This window comes from Onychostruthus taczanowskii, unplaced genomic scaffold, assembly GCF_017590055.1.
Source record: "Onychostruthus taczanowskii isolate IOZ18803 unplaced genomic scaffold, ASM1759005v1 scaffold64, whole genome shotgun sequence".
Taxonomy (NCBI): Eukaryota; Metazoa; Chordata; class Aves; order Passeriformes; family Passeridae; genus Onychostruthus; species Onychostruthus taczanowskii.
This window is the reverse complement of record NW_024504122.1, coordinates 1,350,393-1,371,589: the sequence shown is the minus strand read 5'-3', so window position 1 is coordinate 1,371,589 and position 21,197 is coordinate 1,350,393. Positions and strand designations below refer to the sequence as shown.

The 21,197-nt window shown below is 47.8% G+C and overlaps 2 protein-coding genes across 4 annotated transcripts in view; one reads left to right on the top strand and one right to left on the bottom strand.

Moving 5' to 3' along the window:
• Positions 1-10,533, top strand: part of CIT (citron rho-interacting serine/threonine kinase) — a 66,758-nt gene extending 56,225 nt beyond the window's left edge. For both annotated transcript variants that reach the window (XM_041420519.1, XM_041420518.1), the window contains 11 exons: positions 924-1,004; positions 1,201-1,336; positions 2,529-2,668; positions 3,507-3,599; positions 4,865-4,973; positions 5,095-5,223; positions 5,875-5,955; positions 6,570-6,648; positions 6,764-6,958; positions 7,822-8,125; positions 8,582-10,533. In XM_041420519.1, the coding sequence (XP_041276453.1) occupies positions 924-1,004; positions 1,201-1,336; positions 2,529-2,668; positions 3,507-3,599; positions 4,865-4,973; positions 5,095-5,223; positions 5,875-5,955; positions 6,570-6,648; positions 6,764-6,958; positions 7,822-8,125; positions 8,582-8,605 (1,371 nt within the window). In that variant the 3' untranslated portion in view covers positions 8,606-10,533. The remainder of the gene's footprint in view (positions 1-923; positions 1,005-1,200; positions 1,337-2,528; positions 2,669-3,506; positions 3,600-4,864; positions 4,974-5,094; positions 5,224-5,874; positions 5,956-6,569; positions 6,649-6,763; positions 6,959-7,821; positions 8,126-8,581) is intronic.
• A 2,398-nt stretch (positions 10,534-12,931) lies between these two features.
• On the bottom strand, positions 12,932-19,795 carry PRKAB1 (protein kinase AMP-activated non-catalytic subunit beta 1). Of its 2 annotated transcripts, none has more exons than XM_041420503.1 (8): positions 19,765-19,795; positions 18,786-18,954; positions 18,207-18,373; positions 17,202-17,295; positions 16,386-16,500; positions 15,065-15,198; positions 14,510-14,578; positions 12,932-14,426 (listed from the first exon to the last, which is right to left on the bottom strand). In XM_041420503.1, the coding sequence occupies exons 2-8, from the start codon at positions 18,942-18,944 to the stop codon at positions 14,349-14,351; spliced, it is 816 nt and encodes a 271-aa protein (XP_041276437.1). In that variant the 5' UTR covers positions 18,945-18,954; positions 19,765-19,795; the 3' UTR covers positions 12,932-14,348. The 2 variants fall into 2 exon arrangements, with proteins under 2 accessions (XP_041276437.1, XP_041276436.1); XM_041420502.1 differs by lacking the exon at positions 19,765-19,795 and adding an exon at positions 19,474-19,747.
• Between the last annotated feature and the right edge of the window lie 1,402 nt (positions 19,796-21,197).

Sequence of the window (21,197 nt, the reverse complement as noted above, 5' to 3'; positions counted from 1 at the left end):
GCAGAGTTTTGAAAAATATTTTTTCGGTATTTGACATACTGAGGTTTAACTGAAGGTAAGTTATTGCTTCTGCCTTATGATTTGAGCACCAGGAGCCAGTTCTCTGTGAGACTGCTGCTGTGTATTACAATACCCTTCTTTACACTTGGAGAGTGTAGTAAGAGAATCCCAAAATATCTCTGTAATTCCAGCAGAGGAAGGAAGAGCAGTTAGGACATGCTTTAAATCCAGTCTCATAAGGTACCACATGGAACGAGCAAACCTTAAAAGAAGCAAGAACTCCCTCCCTTCCCATTCATAGAGAGTCAGAGGTTTTATGTTTCTTGCTGGGGGGGAGGTGTGTGTGGGTGTGTACTTTTTAGTTTGTTTTATTCCTAATAAGAGGTTAAACAGATTTGTTTAGGTTTTGAATAGCCTTTCTCACATTGTCACACTGGTAATTCTATTTTCTGGCAAAGGGAAGTTGGATTCTGTGGCATTGCATAAGAGAATTAGCTCTGGAGGTAGGGAATATCTGACTGCAGGAAATACTCTTTTTTCCTCAGACTCACATTTCTTTTGTATCTGAGAGAAAAAAAAACATGCTCCCACCAACATTTATACTTTTCTTTAATCCTTCTCCTTGGAAAATTCCACTGCTCTGTTGTAGGAGGTTGGGGAAAATGGAAAGGATAGAGACAACAATAGGTTCTGCCTGAATTTAGGATAATTCTGATCAGTTTGCCTTACTGTGTCTAAGGTAGATAAAAGTTTACTAATTCTTTTGTAGGAGGCATCCCTGCAACTTTTAGCTTTCTGAGAAAAAGAAATCTTTGCCAATCTCTTTGCCTGTCTGAAATGATGACCTTATATTGTTAAAATACTCACAGATAAAGAGATGAAGATTAACTCAACAAGAAAAAAATTCTTTTTGTCATTTACAGAAACTGCTGGGGAACTCCCTGCTGAAGCTGGAGGGTGAAGACCGTTTGGATATAAATTGCACAATGCCCTTCAGTGACCAGGTAACAGTCACATGCACTTGGTCTTTCTCAGTAGTGGATAATTGATTCAGGGAAATGGCATCTTGATTGCAATATGTGTAATTATGCACTTGTTTGTGGGTTTGATTTTTCTCTTCATTGCTAAAGAGTATCACCCAAGTTGCTGTTGGAGCATTCCTGTTCTCCTCACGCAGTGCTATTTTCTCCCCTATTGTAGGTAGTACTGGTGGGTGCAGAAGAAGGTCTCTATGCCCTGAATGTTCTGAAGAATTCCTTAACGCACATCCCAGGAATGGGAGCTGTCTTCCAAATTCACCTCATCAAGGATCTGGAGAAGCTACTCATGATAGCAGGTACAGGGCTGTGTGTCCCCACTGGCCCTGCAGTGGATCTGTGCTGCCAGGTCCTGCTTGCCTTTGGATTTGTTCCAGGCTTTTGTCTGGTGTTTTAATCAGCAAATTGGCAGGAATGCCTTGCTGTGGTTAACACAGCCCTGTGTGAGGCTGGCTGGTAAGGGATTATGTGAATGAGCACTCAGTTAAACCTCCACAAGACACTGATTTCAGAGCCGAGGGAGGGAACAACCAGAGACAAAACATTTCCAGGTCAGAGGTCAGTTGTCATTTTAAGTTCAATTTAAAAAGTGTTGAGCTAATCAGTGAACATCTCTTCCTAATTATTGCATAACATTTTAATTATATTTAACTATTTGAGGACCACTATGTGATCACTGGGGCATAGGACCAACGCTTACCCTCTCTTGCCCTGTAACAAAGCTGGGACTCCTGTCAGGATTTAAGATTTCTTTATGAAAGGAACACCAGCTTTAATCTCTCCATCTGTGGTTTTCCAGAGATAATCCTTCCCACACGGATGTAGGCATGCTGAACATTAGGCTGTATCTTCATCTGAAAGCCCAAATTATCAAGTGTCTATATGACATTTGCAGGGAATGAGAAAGAAATTCTTTCCTGTTCTGCTAGTTTTGTGGTTTTTCCCTGGTAAGGGTTTAAGATGTCCATGGTTTATTTGTGCCAGGGTAGTAGAGAGCAAAGCAAATCTCACACATAATGAGAAGGCTGTGTTAGTCTGTCACTGGACTTCTGGGAGGAATTGGCCTTGGGCTGCAGTGCAATTCAACTGCAGGGCAATTCTTGGAAATCCCTTGCCAGTTCTGTTGGCACAGAGTAATTAAAACATCTTGTACTTGAAGAAGTTCTGAAGGGCAAAATAAAACTTCCTGGCTAATTTTGAATAATGTCTTAATGAGGCCACAATTACTGTGTTCTGCTAGACTTCAGCAACACTAATAATCCGTGCAGGGAATGGTTGTTCTCCTGGTGGATTTACTGCCTGTTGTAGGGTTGGGATTTTCTAAGTTTTCTGTTTCAGTTTGAATAGGAATAATATGGAATGAATTCTGCGTGGTACTTTGTGACTGTTTCCACAGTAACAGCCTGTAACAATGAGCTGCTGCTTAGGTAAGACTTTTGTAGTGAATAGGGAGTTCTCCCTTGATGAAATGCACCCTTTTTTTGTTTCCAGGAGAAGAAAGGGCTCTGTGTCTTGTTGATGTAAAGAAAGTGAAGCAGTCCTTAGCCCAGTCTCACCTCCCAGCCCAGCCTGATGTCTCACCAAATGTCTTTGAGGCTGTCAAAGGATGTCACCTTTTTGCTGCTGGCAAAGTAAGTCACAGCTCCCTTGTGCCCCCAGACCACCTCTTAGACTGCTCTGAGTTTAATATTTACAAATCAGCATCTTTACACCACTGGTAACACATCCAAGGTCTATGTTCTTGCTCTGAATATTTTTCTTCAAATAAGAAGAATGTATGGGCTGAAAAGAGGCTGAGCTGGAGGCAGAATGGGGGATTTGCTGATAATGTGGATCCATTCAGTCAGGATGCCATGGTGGTATAGCTTAAACTGCTAGATAGTAAGAAATCCAGCATAGCATGGTACTACTGCCCCCTCACTGTATGCTACAGTTTTGAGGTTTTTAATTAGAGAATTCTGTCCAGTCTTTGTCCTTGAATGTCATGCTTCCAGACTAGGGTGTTTGTGTCACTTAATTGTAAACATTTACACAGATTGCTGGTTTTAGTATGGAGCATTTAACCACAGCAAAAATTCTCATTGACAATTACTTCTGTGGACTACTTTGGTAACAGAGCACCACGCATTTCAAAGTGATGCTTAAGATAAGTTTCAGGGGTTAAAATGTAGACCTAACCTATTTCAATTTGTCAATCCCTTTTCTGTGCAAAACCTTCTCATATTTTATTAACGTCTTTCAAGCATAAAAGAAATCATAGAAACCATTTAAATTCACGTTCTTTTTTGAGAATGTGAAGAGGCTTTTCATTATTTCATGAATTCACAATAATTACCCTATTAATAAAATGTACTTGCTTATCTCTGCAAAGTTCTTTTTGTGGCAAGAGGTTCTCAGTCTGTTTCACACGCTCAGCAATAGAATTTATTTTATTGCTGTCCTGAACTGTGCTTGTTATCTTCCTTACAGGTTGAGAACACTCTTTGTATCTGTGCAGCCATGCCCAGTAAAGTGGTGGTTCTGCGATACAACGAGAGCTTGAGCAAGTTCTGTATCAGAAAGGTGAGTTTAGTAACTCCCTGCTGTAGTTGAGGTTAATTCACAAAGTGCTGTAAGCCTTTGCTTTGGAGCAAACATCTAAAACCTTTCTGTGTGCATGAGAAAATTTGTTTGCCAGCTAAAATGATAACAAATTGCACTGTGCACTGACTCAAAAGTGGAGTAGGCAGTAATTTCCTTTAATAAGAGTTGGCATTTTTGGAGAGATGCAGAACAGAACTGTGATTTTTTTTGAGATGCTGGGCTGAGCTGTAATCATACCCTCAGAGATCTCTCCTCAGGACAACAAGTTTAAACACCACCTGCCTTAACACACCTGGCACCCAGAAACTCGTGTTCTCCCCTATGCACAAATTAAAGGATGTTCCAGTCAAACTGCACCTCCCTGGGAGGTTCTGCAGTTGACTTTGCAGGCACCAGCTCATTTTCCAGTGTGACTGAGGCTGCTGGAGGGAAGCAGTGGGCACAGCCATGCAGATCTGGCCTCCTCAGGAGGAAAGGCATGACTGATGGAGATCTGGGCACAGATGGATGCCAGCACACCTGGAATGTCTACAAGCATTGCAGCTGATACCAACTCCTGCTCACAGCAGGGATGAGTGAGGGTCTGCAGCCCTTCCTCTGACGAGGGACAAGCACAACATGCAAAGGCATGTTTTAGAGGGCAGCTTTTCCTTATCTCCACTAATCCAGACAACTGAATTTAGATCCTAACAAGATGGCAGCAAGCCCAGAATATGTTTTTCTTTTCTGCCAACAAAATTTCCAGATAAAGTAGGATTTATGTAAGGAATCTTGTCCTCAGAAGATCTGGGAATCTGTGCATTGTGTCATGCTAACCTGCAGAGTATCCCAACCCTTCAGTCACAAGGCAGGTTTGGTGGACAACATCTCTCTGTCATGTACAAAGAAGGAAGGAAGGAAGATTGGCTGTGACGTACAAGGGAGCTGCTCACTGCTGCTCCAGAAAACAGAGCTGCAGAGCAGAAGAATATCTTCCAGAACAGTGTATTCTTCCAAAAGGGAGATAATCTCTCCAGAGGCGAGTTGATATGCAAGTCTACATTCAAGCATCACTTCCAACAAAACAAAACTTTCTTCTAGCAAGAGTTTTTGTTCACATGCTTTTGAGAGACTGCTGGGGTCTTTGAGGTTGCTACCTCTCCCTTTTGTAAAGATAAATTTAGCAATATACAATTTTCCAGACTCAATATTACCTGTAAGCTGTACAGGGGACTAATATCTGTCCATGCTATCCTTTTTTCCAGGAGATTGAAACCTCTGAGCCTTGCAGCTGCATCCATTTGACCACTTACAGCATCATCATTGGAACCAACAAGTTCTATGAAATTGAGATGAAGCAGTACACACTGGAGGGTAGGAGATAATTCCTGAGAAATGCTCCAAGTGGCTCCACAGTTCTTTTGTACAGCTTTTCAAAAGCAGTTTTGAAAAAAGTTGGTGCAAATCAAAGTGTCTTTCTTCATTCTCTTTGCAGAGTTTCTGGATAAAAATGACCACACTTTGGCCTCTGCTGTGTTTGCTGCTTCCACCAACAGTTTCCCAGTCAGTATCATCCAAGTGAACCCAGCAGGGCAGAGGGAGGAGTATCTGCTGTGTTTCCATGGTAAGTGGTGGATGCTTGTGCAGGTGTTGCACTACTCCTGTTCTCTGAGCTGCAGAAGGTACCCAAATGCTGTTGAATTTTTGACAACTTGCTTTGGTTTAAAAGTTCTCCATGCCTGGTGGATCAGTTTTTGCACAAGATTTCTGTGCCTGAGAGAAGGACTGCAGGCAGTGTGTTAAGTGCAGACAGGTGCTTGATTACACTGATAAGATGTTCAGGGGCTCTCAGACTTGGGCTTTGTCTGGTTTCCATGCAGGCTGATGAGACTTTTTAACCTTTTGGTGATTAAATAAGAGAGGGTGTTATTTTTTTGTATAGCTGCTTTTGGTGCCCTCTTGTATACTGTCATGGGAATGCACAAACCTTCTGAAGCCCTCTAGCAGTAATTTTGGTGAGTAATGGTAGGAATGTCATCACATGCCCAATGTAGATTAGATAATGACCTGAGTTTAGCTGGAACAGAGACATGGAATCACAGCACCTTTTGGCCTGGCAGTATTCCTACATCCAACCAGTTCCACGGCATTTAGAGTAATTCATGGCAATCTGGGATCTGATAAAAAGCCTGGCAACAACTGCCTTTGTCCCTCCAGAAATAAATGAATAAAACTCAGGCAGATGCTCATGACCTGGTGTGACTTCTCTTGGCAGAGTTTGGTGTCTTTGTGGATTCCTATGGAAGACGCAGTAGGACAGACGACCTGAAATGGAACCGCTTGCCCTTAGCTTTTGGTAGGTGTTGAGGGACAACCCCTTGGGTTGTGGAGATTATTGAAACCAGGAAACATCCTTGTGGAATGGGTACTCTGCACTCAGCCCTTCTGTCTCCTTTTCCTTTCTCAATTCTTCCAGAAACTATGGAGCTTTTTCCCACCATTTAAGCTTATTCTAAATCCAGATGGCAAACCCTCTGAAATATAAGCAATTTAAGGAAAACTAAACAGAAGTTCCATTTCCTTAATGTTCCTGGTCTGACACTGATTGAACTGGCTAGTGGATTTTTAACAAAGCTCTAAGTTTCTGAAGTAGTGAAGAATATATGAGGGCAGCATGGCTCCCTCAGGCCTTTTGCACTGCTTAATGGGATTTTGTTCAGTTAATAGTCTGGCTTTAATGCCTTTTTCATGATACTTTGGTTAGTAAAGTCCTTGAGATACAGTTTCAAAGCAACAATTCTTTAAACTTGCATCTCCCCCTATACTGATGGTGTCTGTGTCATTACATAAAATGTATTCCTTAGTTTTCCCACAGGGCTGTCAGCCTCTCTTGTGCTTGCTGTTGTGTTTTAGAAGTTTTTAATAGAGAATGTATTTTGTGTTTTTCCTGCCTTTGCACTGCTCCTCCAGCCTACAGGGAGCCCTATCTGTTCGTGACCCACTTCAATTCCCTTGAAGTGATCGAGATTCAGGCACGAGCTTCTCTAGGGTAAGTGGTTCTCTTTTCATCTCTTTGAACTGCCTGTTTTGCAGGACTATATGGACTTGCCAGGAAAAGGTACTGTGCTGCCACTGTAAAGACTTTTTCCTGCAATTTTCCCCAGAACTCCGGCACGAGCCCACTTGGAGATCCCGAACCCGCGGTACCTCGGGCCTGCAATCTCCTCGGGAGCGATCTACTTGGCCTCCTCCTACCAAGACAAGCTAAGGGTGATCTGCTGTAAGGGCAATCTGGTGAAGGAGACCAACAACGAGCAGCAACAGCAGCAGCACCACAGAGGCTCCTCTGCCACGCGCAGGTACGGGGACATCGGGAGTCACGGTGATGATGTTGGGGTGTTGCAGTCCCTGGGTGCCTCAGGAGCAAGCTTCCCTCCTGATGCCTTTTCCCCGGGTGTAGTGGGATGCCCTTGTTCTGTTCGTAGAGCCTGGTGACAGTCAGTTACTGTAATGCTGGAATAGAGTCACTAATGGCTTAACATCCACAAGGAAACAAACATCAGCTCTAGGAAGATGGGGATAATCTCCACAAATGCTTTGTGACCTTGTGCTGGTTTGCTTTGATGTTGTGATAGAGCTCTGGCTTCAAAGCTTTTTGAGCTCAGATACTGTTGATATGACACTAAACACAGCTTGGCTGTAACAAGATGTAAAGCAAGAGCCCCTTTCTATCAAATAATCGGTCTGCCTTAGGGAGATTAGTGCAGGAAAGTTGTGATGTGATATACAGGTAATTAAATACTGGGGCTGATGGTGCCACTGTGTGCACAGGAGACTGAGAAATTGAGGCTTGTAGTTCATCCCAGCCTGGCCTGAACATCCCTGAGCTACAGAAAATTTTGTAAAAACACATATATCAAATTTTAGTGTATTTTTATATAGAAAAGGAAATGGCTGGAGTGCATGAAAAAGTATTGTTCTCTGGCCTGTTCTGTACACATGACTTACACTGGCAATTCATTAAGGCACTTTGCCAGTGTGGGCTCATGTGATGGATACTCCAGCTGCCAAAATACCTCTTCATTTTCCACCTTGGCTCAGGGAGAGGCTGATGCTTCTCACCCGAAGGCCGCTGGGGGAAAAGTTACATTTTTGCTAAAAGAAAATGTAACTGGAGGTTTTTGTCACTCAGCGGTTCGCGTCAATTATTTTTGAATGACAGCAGCCCGAACAAGAGAGGCCCTCCCACGTACAACGAGCACATCACCAAGCGGGTGGCCTCCAGCCCGGGGCCCCCGGAAGGGCCCAGCCACCCCCGGGAGCCCAGCACCCCCCACCGGTACCGCGAGGGCCGCACGGAGCTGCGCAGGGACAAGTCCCCGGGGAGGCCTCTGGAGAGGGAGAAGTCCCCGGGCCGGCTGCTGAGCACCCGCAGGGAGCGCTCCCCGGGACGGCTCTTCGAGGACAGCAGCCGAGGGAGGGTGCCGGTGAGCGGGGCCAGAACTCCTCTTGCTCAAGTCAATAAGGTAAGGCAGGAGCCTGCGGGAAGTGTGTGTTCCCAGGGAAAGGCTTGTAGGTGTAGTGGAGAAGGGCTGGTGGCAGTGTGAAAGCACAAGAGCAGATCAAATCTCACCCCCCTGCTCCCCAAGTTCTGTTGGAGCAGAGCCCGCATGGTGTCATGCACCAGCCCTGGGCTGGTTCTGGCATTGCAAAAGCTGCTTGACCCTAGAATGGGCTGAAAGCAAAGGTGCATTTACTAGCAAGTCATAGAGGTTTTGAAGGGGAATAATGTCTGGAGCAGGGAACGTGGGAGCCTGCTGTGCTCAGAGTGGTGCTGGCAGTGCCGCCTTTGTCAGTGTTTGCAGATGCCAGGAGCCCTGGCTCTGTGGCAGCAGCAGGTGAAGGATGTACTGCTGCCACCACCTCGTGCCTGGAAGACAAACACCTGTGATTTGTAACTTGGCCTTTTATTTCCCTGCCAGGTCTGGGACCAGTCTTCAGTGTAAGTCTCAGCTAGACAAAGTTACTCGTCTCGACCTGCAGGAAAAAAAGGAAATATACTGAGTATATGCACTCCATCTGTCTGCAGCCCAGTTCCCAAACAGCATTCCTGGGCCAGAGCTCGCTCCGCAGCGGGAGCCGTGACGCTTTCGAAGACCGTTCGCAGCTCAGTTAATTTCTCTGCACTTTCCTGCACTCCTGTTTTTGCACTTTGTACTACTGTTACTCTTTCAAGCAGTTCATGAACTTTTTGTATCCACTTTAGTCCCTAGTAGTTCATCCAGGAAATGGGACTCGTGTCCTACCCCAGGTCATCACTGTGGTTAGCACCCCGTAACAGAGAGTTGGTCAAAGTTCTGAGATGTGCTGGGAGCCCCTGATGGCCTGGAAACAGAAGGGCCAAGGTGAGTGAGTTTTCAATAGGAGCTGTGGTTGGATGTTCTCCACAGAACACATGAAAAATTTCTTCTGATTAGCCTGTTCACCTGCCACTTCTGAAAGTTATTTTGTTCTCACTAAAATCGCTTTAGAGCAGCTCTGATGGGGAGGGAAGAACCCTGCTTTAACCACCCCCCCTGCCCAGTCCTGAGACAAAGTGCATTACCTATAAGCTACTGGGTTGTAAGACTTTATCCAGGTCTTCTGCATGACAGTTCACTGCATGCTGCTGCACCATCACTGGCTCTTTCCTTTTAGGTTGCTTTGCTGAGTAGTGTATTGTACCTCACTTGTAAATTACCTGAAACCTTTAGATTACGCTGCAAAATAGCCGTTAATTACTCTGGAAATTTGGCACCGAAGAGTTAACAAGCCTTATTCTATGACAAGAATTACAGTCACACTTGTGTTCTCCTCTCAGCACTGGACATGGTCTCTTCAGCAATGAGTCCTGCCAGCCTCAGCCCCCCAGGGGGAGCAGCCCGGGCTGGCTCCTCCCGTGAGCTGTAGCTTGTGGTGCAATCAGATCCGGTGTCTTGGCACAGGACACCCACAGGGAGCAGCTTTGGCAGTTGCTGACACACCTTCGCTTCCCCGTGTCTGACCTCGAGCCTTTTATTGCTTCCTATTCTCTTTTGCTGTGAACATGAAGCAGAGAGCAAATGATTTTCAAAGCAGGTTTTGACCATTCACTCTGCAATAGCAACATTCTAAGTGAACAACCATGTTCTTTACAACTGGAAAGAGCAAAACTGCATCCAATCTTCCCTTGGCGCCACACTTAAACTTCTGCTAGTCCCTTGCAAGCCTGTGCTAACCTGTTCTAGAAACCCATCAAAATTCCAATGCCTTGTCAGTGTCCTTTGGCGAGTTTCATGAATATTGTATTCTGTTCTCTTGTCTGTTGGGTTATTTTCAGTCAGATGATTTGGCAGGAAATTTGCTGAAAGTTTGTGTCTCCTGGTCTGAATATTTTGAAAGGTCACTGAGATCAGTCTTTAAATCTTTGCATCTCATGGAAGATCTTCAAGACCTCAGAAATGGGCTTGTTGAGTCCTGAAAGTGTATATCTTGTGTCTTGTTCGTGAAATGCTTCCTGCTATAGAAATAGCTCAAAGGACTGTACATATTTACAAGAAACTTTATATTCGTAACAAAAGGGAATTGAATTGGTTTCTACTTTTTTATTGTAAACTGTGCGTTTTTCAACACTAGCTTTTTGTTTTACTGGTGGTTGTGGACAGCCATCCTCAGACACTGGAGGGGCCTCGCCTCAGTCCTCCTCGCTCCCATGAAGAAATATTGTAACATTAAATTGCAATTGAAGCTTGTTAGCATAAATGAGGTTTTAGGTCTCTAAAAGTACAGGATTTTTCTTCATTACCTTTTTATTATTGACAAGGGAGGGAACCAGAGGGACAGTTCAAAGCTCCACCGGGAAAGTATTGAACTTTGTTGTTGAACAATAACCAAATAAAACAAATAACTATCTTGACTGGCATGGTGAAATGACGGCTTCCTTCTCTCTGGAGTGCCCCTGCTCCTCCTGCCCCATACCTGGCTCTGGGGCTGGGGAATCCTAGGTGTCACGGCTGACCCAAGAGCAAACCCTGGCAATATTTAGCATTTAATACTCCTCATTCCCTGAGCAGTAGCATAAGTGGCTTCACAAACCCCAGGCATGTTCACATGCACTAAGCCAGGTGGATTTATCCAGGTGCTTCACTAGAGCAGCAGTCAGCTGCAAGCACCCACAGCTCAGTCCTGCCTCACCTGTGAGTATCTGGGAAAACAGTCTTGCCCTGGTAAATGACCCCACACCTCTTGAGCTGGAAAAAAGGCATCTTAATTAACAAGAGTGTGATCTAATGACAGGATTGGGACTTATCCCAGCAGTGTACTGGGAGCAAAGCAGACAGAGGCAGTTCCTCATCCCACTGCTGTAAAATGCTGGTGCTTTAAGGCCTAATAGCTGCAACTTTAAAAAAAGACCATTCACAAATCCAGTCAGATTGAGTACAACCTGCAGTTACTGTACAGCCCAACTTACACCTGCTGGGAAAACTTGCTAGATCAGACTTAAATGTAAATACATCTATTTTTAACTGAACTAGTTTTTACAGGGTCTGAAGTATTCTTTCACAGGAAGAGGTTTTTAATATTCACACTGCTGCCTACAGTAACTTAATTTGTCCTCCTACTGTTCAGTGTTTTTGGTTCTGTGCACATACCCACCCCCTCAGCCCTGAGAAAGGGCTTGTTGGAGGCTTTGGGGGTGGGTTACCAATGGCTCCTCTTACAATTTGGTCTACATGACATTCTCCATGACAATGCTCTCCATCAACCCTGAGCTGCTTGATTTATCTATTGTGCCTACTATGATGTATATGATGAAATGCTGACTTGTTCAATGTTCCTTTATTTCTTTTACTGTGCACAAACAATACTTATTCAAAGCTCATTGTTGCAGTCCTATGATGCATGATCCGAATTGTAACAAAACTAAATTAATCCAGAAACTGGTGGAGTAAAAAAAAAAATTAATTATTTATTGAGCTTTTTGATTCCCAAGAACCCTACACAAATCCATGTCAGCTTGACCCCCACAGGCTGTGCTGAAATTCAGGGGCTCGGGGAGGGCAGGGAGCTCTTGTTATTCCTGTACTGGTTTACTCCAGGGTCCCCAAAAGTGACTGTAACAAAAGTGTCTGCATCTACCTTTAAAAAATGTGCTCTCCTAGCAACAGCCAAGAATAAACATAACAGCACAGACTGTGAGCTGTGGGTGGGGAATGTAAGTGAGCTAATAAATCCAACTCTTGATCCAGCTTTTGCCTTTGGAGGGATTTGATTCATCCCATTGCAATCAGGGAACAGAGAGTGATTAATTCATTCACCTGTCAAGCAGAAAACCCAGTAAAACATCCCAAAACCCACCCCTCAGCAAAAACCAAAGCAACCAGCTTACCTCTTCTTCATCCTGCTGGAGAGAGAGGGCTTTGGGGGGCTGAGGGTGGCAGTGGCTTACCTGAGGAAATCTGTGGCTCCTGGGACTGTCACTGGAGGCCCCAGGTGCCAGCTCAGCTCCATCACTGCTGCTCGTGGCTGGAGAGGCCTGGGGGCAGCAGGGCTTGGTCACCTTGGGCAGGGAAGGGGGGAGCAGAGGGAGGGTCCCTCCTGCAGGCCCTCACACAGCCTGGCCTCCTTGCCCAGCCCTCACAACTTTTTGGGGCTGCAAAAGCTGATGGTGCAGTAGCAGCTGCAGTCCTTGTACTGAGCCCTCTGCCAGCTGAGACAGGGCCAGGGGCTACAAACCAAAAATCAAAAATCAAAATCCTCAAGCTTTCTACACAAGAGTTGTTCCTGTCCGGGGTTCCAGCATACCTGATGCACTGATGAAGAACACGGAGTGCTCTGCAGGTACCAGCACTGACCACACATCCCCCAGCCCTGGCATTCCCTGGACACTGCAGGGACACACTGTCCCTCACACAGCCGGACCTGCGTGAGCCTGGGACCCCAGAGTCACCCTGGTGAGGACAAAGACCTGGGGAAAAAGGTCTGCTTGAAGTGGCTGCTGGAACAAAGAGAGGCTGACAGGAGGCTTAAGGCCCATCCCAAGCTTTCCAGCTCTGTTGCTGGAGTTCTTTAATAAGTGGCCTCTTGTCCATCCTTCTAAACTTTACATCACACATAAACATGAACACCTCAGTCTTGTTCACTGACTGAGTGCAAGAGGAGAAAGTGTTTCAATCTGCATCATTTAATGAAAAGCTTGTACAACTCACCAAGGCATAAAACTGCAATCAGGAAATCACATGTAATAACAAAATAACTCACTGAAGGGAAAATTACCACAGGTGGGAAAGGTAATAACAAGCCAAGTCACCCACTTCTCTTGAAAATGTTTTATTTGTTTCTAAAGAGGTTGAAAACAAGCAATTCTGTAGTTCAGAATACCAAATACTATCCACAGCACAGAATGAAGAAAGAGTTTTCAGAGAAAACCATTGCACTAGACCCAGATCTACTCAGCTACTGAAGATATTGCAACACGGCTGGTGAACAGACCCCAGGATGGCAAGGCACCCTCCCACTGTGGCTCGCTCCACGCTGGCTGCTGCAGCTGTCCCTGCTCAGAGTCCTCACAGACTTGTGCAAAGTGCTTTCCCCCACAGTGGGAGGGCTGCTTATCATTGGCACGGTCACGGTGCCCCAGGCACCAAAACAAGCACACTGGCAGCAGGTTTGCATTAATGTTGCATTTGTTTTGGGATAAAACAGGCTGTCAACACCAAGGACAGGCAGCCTGGCATTACTAGAACCACTCAGAAAACAGAAACAGAATAAAAAGTTGCCCGGCTCCAGCCCCGGGCACAGAGGGCTGCAGTGCTGCTGCATCCAGCACTCTGCTGACACTGAGGGGAAAGTTTGGCCACTGGACACAGGAGACTTACAGTCACCCTCAGGCTGTTACTGAGGAACTCATCCCTAAACTGAATCCATCCATCTCCTTCCAGCCACCTGTCCCAGCTGAAGGAAGTCCTCATCAGTGACATCAAGAGAAACCAGTTTCCCAAAAGCAGATTACTGCAAGACACAGTTATGATTTACAGAAAAATCCAGCCATTAAAAACAATTGTCTTTACCAGAAATTCCACAGGGGAAAAGATGTATTTCAGTTCTCATGAAGAGAAAAAACTACAGAGCTATTCACAGTAGAAACAGTGCACCCCACTCTACCGTAAAATAATAACGAGCTTGTAGTGATGATTATGTTGCTGATTTTGCCCAGAAAAGGCTGCTACAAAATGATCATCCATAGTCACACTTAATTCAGCCAGGCAAGTTTGGAACTTGCTACTGAAATAGTGTTTGATGAGCAACGGAAGCAGTAATGAGCTTGCTTTTGCTAAGTGTTATGCTCAAATCAGATTCCCCAGGAATCCTGAACTTTCCAGACTTTGGGCTGGCAGACTCCCAGTCTGCCTCGCTGCTAAAGCTCTTGGATCTGTTGCTGCCCTGACATTATTCAGCCTAATTAAATTGGTGGTTTTTGAACTGAGCTGACCAGGGGCACTGACACCTTTGCCACCTGTCTGGTTGCTGTGAAGCTGCCATTTCCAAGAACTTCCAAGGTGGGGCTAACAAAATAAGGCAAATACAGGAGAACCTGGAAGTCTCAGGAAAAATATGAAATCAGAGTTTGTTTGCTACAGCACAGAGCAGAAGTACATTTGGTTAAGTGAAGCAATTTTTTTTCTGAGACTGCACTGGCCCAGAACAATTGGTCACAAATGACTGTGATGCTCATATTGGCTTGTACAGCAAAGTGGTCACGTATTTCTTCTTGTAACGGTGTGTAGCGCTGAGCACCATCACTCCATCCTACAGGGGAGGGAAAACAAGTGAGCACGTGCCATGGCCAGACACCCAGGCTGCCCTGGGCAGGACATGCCCTGGCCTCTCACCTTGATGGAAAGTGCATACAGGTGGTTCAACATGACGTGGTTGGGCTCGGGGAGCAGAGCGGGGTCACACTGCAGAGAAGAGGGACAGTGTGACAGTAACAGGAGTCACAGTTCACTCCTCACAGCTGAGGGGTGACAAACAGCATCTGTGGCCAGCCACACCCTCAGTACATCACTGCTGCTCACTCTGAGTCCATCACAAACACGGTCACCATTTCAGAACAACCCCAGCTCCCTCTGGGTAAAACCCTCTGCATCCTCACCAGGACCACACATCAGACTGTGATTATCCCTTATGTGCTTCTGGTGTCTTCACAGCTAACAAGATTAAGCTTTTGGGAGGAAAACAGCATTCTAGTTTTCCATGTTAAAGACAGTCAACTAGAAAAATAGATTTACTTCAGATTAATCCATCTGGACATACATAAGGAACTTACCAGCACAATAACTTATCCTAAGGTTTTTCCTAAGCTGTCCCCTGCCCATATCCAGATTTTTCCCCATCTGTTCCCACCCTCAAAGGCATTATTTAGCAAACCCAAGTGATGTACTCACAGAAATGCCTGTGTCCTTGTTCAGGATAACCTGCAACAGGTGTGGGGGGAGAATGGGTGGAGATTTGAAGCGCTCCTCTGCCTTGCAGACATAGGGCTCCTGGTGGTACGGTCCTGGCGGTGAACTGGACAACTCTGCCAGACAGATGGTAAATATTTAATCCTGAATACTTTGCAAGAACATCTGCTCTTTATAGGTACATGCAGCCTAAAGGAATCAATGGCACTTAAGTACAACAACTGCAGCAGCTGGTGCAGTGCCAGTGGATCAGTCACTGCCCAAGAGGGGATTTAAGGTGCCCAAAGTCTGACTTGGAAGGAGCTGAGAGGTTCTGGGCAGCAGAGTTCTGAGGACACAACTGCACTTCAGAACTTCTCTACCCAGCCCTTCTCCTGCAAACACTCCACAGTGCAGGCTGCCCTACAAGGCTCCCTCCAAGGGACAAGAACATGGGAGGCACCTGTGAAAGGCAACTGCTCCCCTCTGCAGACTGGGCTGTGGGAAAAGCCCTTCCAAGTCTGACCAGGGAAAGGAAACACTGCTACAGCCTGTGGGGGAAGGCATCTACTAGAATCTCCTCCTGGCCTGCCCCAATTACGTAACACTTTCTCCAAAAAGGCTTTGTCCAGAGCAAAGTTGCACAGAGCAACAAAACACACCCAAACACACCTCCTGCCTCAGGTTCAAAGGTCTGCTGAAGAAGGGTGCAAGGTACTGCTTCAGTCATGGGCTCCATCCCTCCAGAGCTCAGCAGCCAACAGGGCAAGGCTGACCTCAGACATGGCTCAAGCTAAATCCCAGCTCTCTCCTGTTACACTGCAACATGAAACTTCAGATTTTTGTATTATTCTTAGGTAGATAATTTATACTACACTGTGAGGATACTCCCCAGCCTGTGTTATGACTGAGATGCACCTAATTTCTCTCTGCTGAACTACAACTCCTGACCTCCTGAGCCACCTCCTTAGCAGAGGAAGACTGAATTGAGCAGTGCAGGCTGTCAGCGTTGGTTTGATGTGGTAAAGCAGAGACTGATCCACCAGTGACTGCCCTAAACCCAGCCACTGCACACAGCAGGGGCAAACAAAGTTATTGAGCACCCAGGACTTCCTCCTCATCAGATTTGTGTTGCTTTGTCACAGGCTTCCTCCTCTGTGCATTCCACTTTCTTCCTTTGCACATCTGTGATTCCTGCACACACCACAGGGCCTGACACAAGTGGAGATTAATCTCTGCTGGAGCTTTAACTCAGATAAAAAGGGAAAATGAAATTTTGAACAGCACTAAAAAGTGTGACATAAAGTTACCAGTAAGCTCATACCAGACATGTCTGAACATTTTTGGGAGTCCACCATCAAAGCGTCGAACACTTCAAAGTCAGTTTTCTTCACCTGGATGATGTTGTTGACAGTACCCAGCTGGCTGGTTACTACTGGCTGGCAAAAGACAAGACAGAAAACCAGAATAAAAAAGCCTGTGGGACTAACAGATTCTCAGTACTGCACAATCAGCATTACCAAGAATGAGGTACGTAACTTTTGAAATATGACAGAACCAGATGTGAGAAGAGCTCAGTGTGTGTTAGGTTAAGAGGAAGTGAAGGATTTTAAGGGCTGGGAGGGGAAAATGGCAGCTGAACGTGCCAAGCCCACAGGGCTCCAGACAAGGCAGGGGTCAGGTCTGGGCTGGAGTTACCTGTGACACCAGCTCTGGACACTGTGTCCTTAAGCACATGGGGAACTGCTGGGCAGGCTGGGGTTAAAGCTCATTTTATAGCAGAGGAGGAAAAACAGACCTGCTAGATTTTGGCACAATTACTGGACTGTGAAAAGATCTAGAGCAGCAATAGCAACATGCTGGCACAGAGAGCCAGGAAGGCACAGTGAGCTCTGGGCTGCCAGCAGGGCTGCAATGCTCTAAAAGGCAGTTTGGCACTGGACAAGAAAAGCTTGGCATCACTTATAAACCAGTGGCCAAGAGATCCTGTCCCTCACTGCATCTCCTGCCCTCTGAGCTCAGGCTGATGCTGCCACCCAGGCCAGCAGCCATCAGAATCCTCTCTGTCCCCAGCTTGAACAGCCCCTTTCTCCTCTTCAGATGCCTCAATCAATAAACGGTGACTCAAAGCAAACATTACCTCTGCAGGATCGTGTGTCCACTGCCCATCCACCAGGAACTTGTACTGGTGCTCTCCTTCTGGCAGGTCCAGGATTGCCACAAAGTTATTGTGACTGGAATTCAAGACAAACAATCAGCCCTGCAAAATTCTGAAAAGTACCTTGGTCTCTAAACTGTGACACACACTGTGACACAGAGCACAAGCCTCCTCAACGTGCAAAACCTTAAACAGGCAGAGAATCTCTGATGCAATTCAAAGGTAAGGAATCAAATTATGATTAATGCTCATGATAATTTCCTCTGTGACAGTGAGTCCCCCCACACTCCTGACATCCCATAATTGGCACTGAGCATTTGTAAAGTCACTCTCACATCTTCATGTTGTTAGCACAGCAGACCTCATTTATCTGCTGATGGAACAAGATCAGCTTTCTCATATTTCCTTGCCTTTCAGTATTTGCCATCATAAATTGCATTTCCCAAATGCCCATGAAATAAATGAACAATGAGCAGATAAAAGCAGCAACCCAATACTTCTGGGCTACTTTGGGTCTGAAGAGCTGCTGCTTGGCAATTTCCAAACTTCTTGGGCTGTGAACTCCCTGATTCTTCAGAAGGCTTTAGCAGCATCTCAAAAAAGCTGAGAAACAGCTGATGCTGCTCCAACAGGCCACAGCCTCTGGGCCCTCTGAGCTGGGCAAAAGCCACTGACATGGCAAGGATGTGTCACAGAGACACTCTGCTGGAACCAGCTCCCCTTTCCACTGCCCAGCCCTGCTCCAGGCACAGGCTCACGGCAGGGACTCTTTGGGGTTATCTGTGTTGTGCCCAGTGAACTGACACACAGCTCAACCTCCACCCTGTGCCACCCAAGAATGGAGAAGTCACATTGTCATCGAGGGCTTGAGGAGAGAGGCAGGACAGTGGTAAATCAGGCCCAGTCCCATCTCTCAGCTGGCCACCTCCCTCATGGCACTGAGCACTGCCAGGCCAGGGGGAACACACTGCAGCAGCACTTCATTACCTCCTTGTCAGAGGAATTTTGCTCCAGTTGTTGAAGGACCCTGACAAATAAACCTCTTTCCCTCCTCCAGTCCAGCGGAACACTGTTGGCCGAGCTTGAGTGGGGGTTTTGTCATTCACCTCCAGGTCCTGCTGCCAAGCTAGAAATTCTTCTTTCTCCAGTGGAGCCTACAAGCACAACGTCTCAATCAAAAAAAGCTTCTTTCCTGGCAGTCTATGACAACCTCTGTTGTACTGAAGGCTTTTTTTGCCCTCAGGCACAATTCTCCAAGTCTACTACAAGCAGGTTTTGTCAGATGCAGAATACAAGCTGCGTTTCTAGGTACTGTTCACAAGTTCATTTGCACAAATTCTGCAAAGGTGTTAAAGCCTTCCAAATTTGCAGGAATAGTGGAAGGCAAAATAATGCTCCTCCCTCCAGTCCCAATTATACCTGCTTAAACACCAATTCACTCTCCTTGGCATGGGAAGGAAGGGGGATGGACAGCTTTGTGTAAACTCAATGACAAATTCCCTGCAGGTTGCAAACAGCCCCAGAGCATTCCAAACAAGAAATGCTAGGAGAACAAACCAGCAATACCTTCATTTCCTCTGAATGGAACAAGTCTGCATCTTCAGGACTGTCCATGAGGATTTTGGGTCTGTCCCCCTCCTTGGTGGCTCCTCCCGAGCTGTCCCCTCGGGTGCCTTTGTGCCCATGGCGCTCCAGCCCCGCTCGCTCGCTGCTCGTGTTCCCCATTTTTACGGATCTAAAAGAGCAGGCAAAGCCAGATTAGCACATGTGCTCCCACGGCTGGAACACCAGCAGGCAGGAAAGGAAACTCATCATAGCCCTGGGCTGTGCTTTTGAGTTGAAGAGCCTCAGAAACGTGATTAACCCATTGTAAAGTGACACCATACTCTGAACAAAGGCACCGAGTGACAGTTTTTGGCCCCTGCTGGCAACGTGCTACAGCAGCGTGCACGAGCACCGCTGGCAGAGCCAGGCAGGGAGCTGGCCCGCGGGGCCGCGCCAGCGCAACGCTGCGGCGTCCCCAGGCCCCGGCTGCCGCTCCGCCCTCGCCCCGAGCGCAGCGCCGCACCGCCCAGCGGCAACAGCTCCAAAGGCAGCCTGCCTGAAATGGCACCTCACTAGAGTAAGTTATCCCACCCTGCCGAGGATGCTGACAGCAGCTGAAGTGGGCTCTAAACAAAGAACCACAGAATGTCCTGAGCTGAGGGGCCCCACAGGGAGCACCCGGCCCAGCACAGACACCCAACACTCCCACCCAGTGCCGGAGAGCGGCGTCCCAACGCTCCTGGAGCTCTGGCAGCCTCGGGGCTGTGAGAATTCCCTGCGGAGAGCTCAGTCCCGCCGCCGCTCCCTCAGTCCCCGCTTTCCTCCGGGAGCGGCAGCACCTACAGAGACCCAGCCCCGCGTGGGTGCGCACGGAAGGGGCCCACGGCACCGGGACCTCCGCGAGGCACGGGGGGCACAGCCCGGCCTGGCAGCCCCGGGACCGCGACCCCGGGAGCCGCCCCTGCCCTGCCCTGCCCTGCCCCGCCGGGCCCGCACCCACCGCCCGCCGCGCTCCCGCCGCCGCCGCCGCGCTTCCGCTTCCGCCGGGCCGGGCCCGCGCCCGCCGGGGGGAACTGAGCCCGGCGCGGCCGTTCCGGCCTGCTCCGACCTCCATGGCGAGCTCCATGGCCGAGCTCCATGCCGGGCACCATGGCGAGCTCCATGGCCGAGCTCCATGGCGGGGCTCCATGGCCGAGCTCCATGGCCGGGCTCCATGGCGGGGCTCCATGGCCGGGCTCCATGGCCGGGCTCCATGGCCTGGCTCCCTGGCAGGCTCCATGGCAGGCTTCACGGCCGAGCTCCATGGCGGGCTCCATGGCCGAGCTCCATGGCCGAGTTCCATGGCCGGGCTCCATGGCTGGGCTCCATGGCCGAGCTCCATGGCGGGCAACCCCCTCAGCACGCACTGCTGCCGGGGCCCGGCTCCATGCCCGGGGCAGCGCCTGAGGGCGGTGTTGGAGCCGCGGACAATGGCGCATCCCTGAGCGCCTCAGTCCGAGCGCGCTGGAACCGTCAGCTCTGGCCCGGCTGTGGGACACAGATGGAAGGCCAAGTCCTCAGCTCATAAATGTTTCCCAGATGAAATTTCACTGATACATTTCTCAAAGCATTCCTACTCACGCTATCTTGTTTTACCCTTGGCTCTCCCCCAGTTGTTGCTGGTTTTCTGTTCCACTTTCCTCACAGCCACAGAGCTGAGGCCTGCAGGTGTGACACATTCTCTTTACAGGCAAACTGCTTGCTTTTAATGACAAATAGAAGCAACCTGCACACAGACAGAAGGATTTCTACCAAATGGAAGCATCCACACACGGTAACATTGTGGGAGAGCTCTGCCGGGATGGCCGTGCCCGTGCCCTGCTGGTCCCGCCGTGTTTCGGGAGCAGCTGCTCCCTTTTTTGCCCCGGGGGCCGAACACCCTGCCCAGGACAGGCTGCCAGGGCAATGTGTGCAGGCAGCTCTTCCCCAGCCCTGCACGCAGCCCCTGCTGTGAAATGCAGCTGCTGTTATTTTGGTGTTTCACACAGCTTAGTGCTGCCAAACTCCTTGTCTCCAGCCCCAGTTGTTTTGTTCTCCCCAGTTTTCTTGGCCAGCACTGTTTGCAGTACAGGGTACCATGCCTTGCCCATTCAGGATCATTGTGATGATCTGCACAACAGCCACATGGACCCATAACAGGCCATGGTACTTTCATCTGGGACCTGGCCTTTGCAGTGTTTTTGTTCTTCTGGGAACCACAGAGTGGTGACAAACTGTAGGGTAAGGACTGCTAGCAGATCACGAGGCTGTGGTAACCAGTCTGTGGCATTCATTTTAAAGCCTGGTGTTAAAATGTGACGGTTCCTCCTTCCATGTTGATGAACCATCCGTGGTGTGCTCCATGCCAAAACCTCTGGGAGCTGCTGGGCTGTGGACAGGACAGAGGCCACGGAC

Bases quoted from the DNA above. Each gene is read 5' to 3' on its own strand.
- PRKAB1 (XM_041420503.1), bottom strand. From the start codon at position 18,944: ATGGGGAACACGAGCAGCGAGCGAGCGGGGCTGGAGCGCCATGGGCAC. The intron at 18,374-18,785 runs GTATTGCTGGTT...TTGTGCTTGTAG, and splicing joins TCCATTCAGAGGAAATGAAG to GCTCCACTGGAGAAAGAAGA. The intron at 14,427-14,509 runs GTGAGAGGCCAG...CCTCCCCTGTAG, and splicing joins TGTATGCACTTTCCATCAAG to GATGGAGTGATGGTGCTCAG.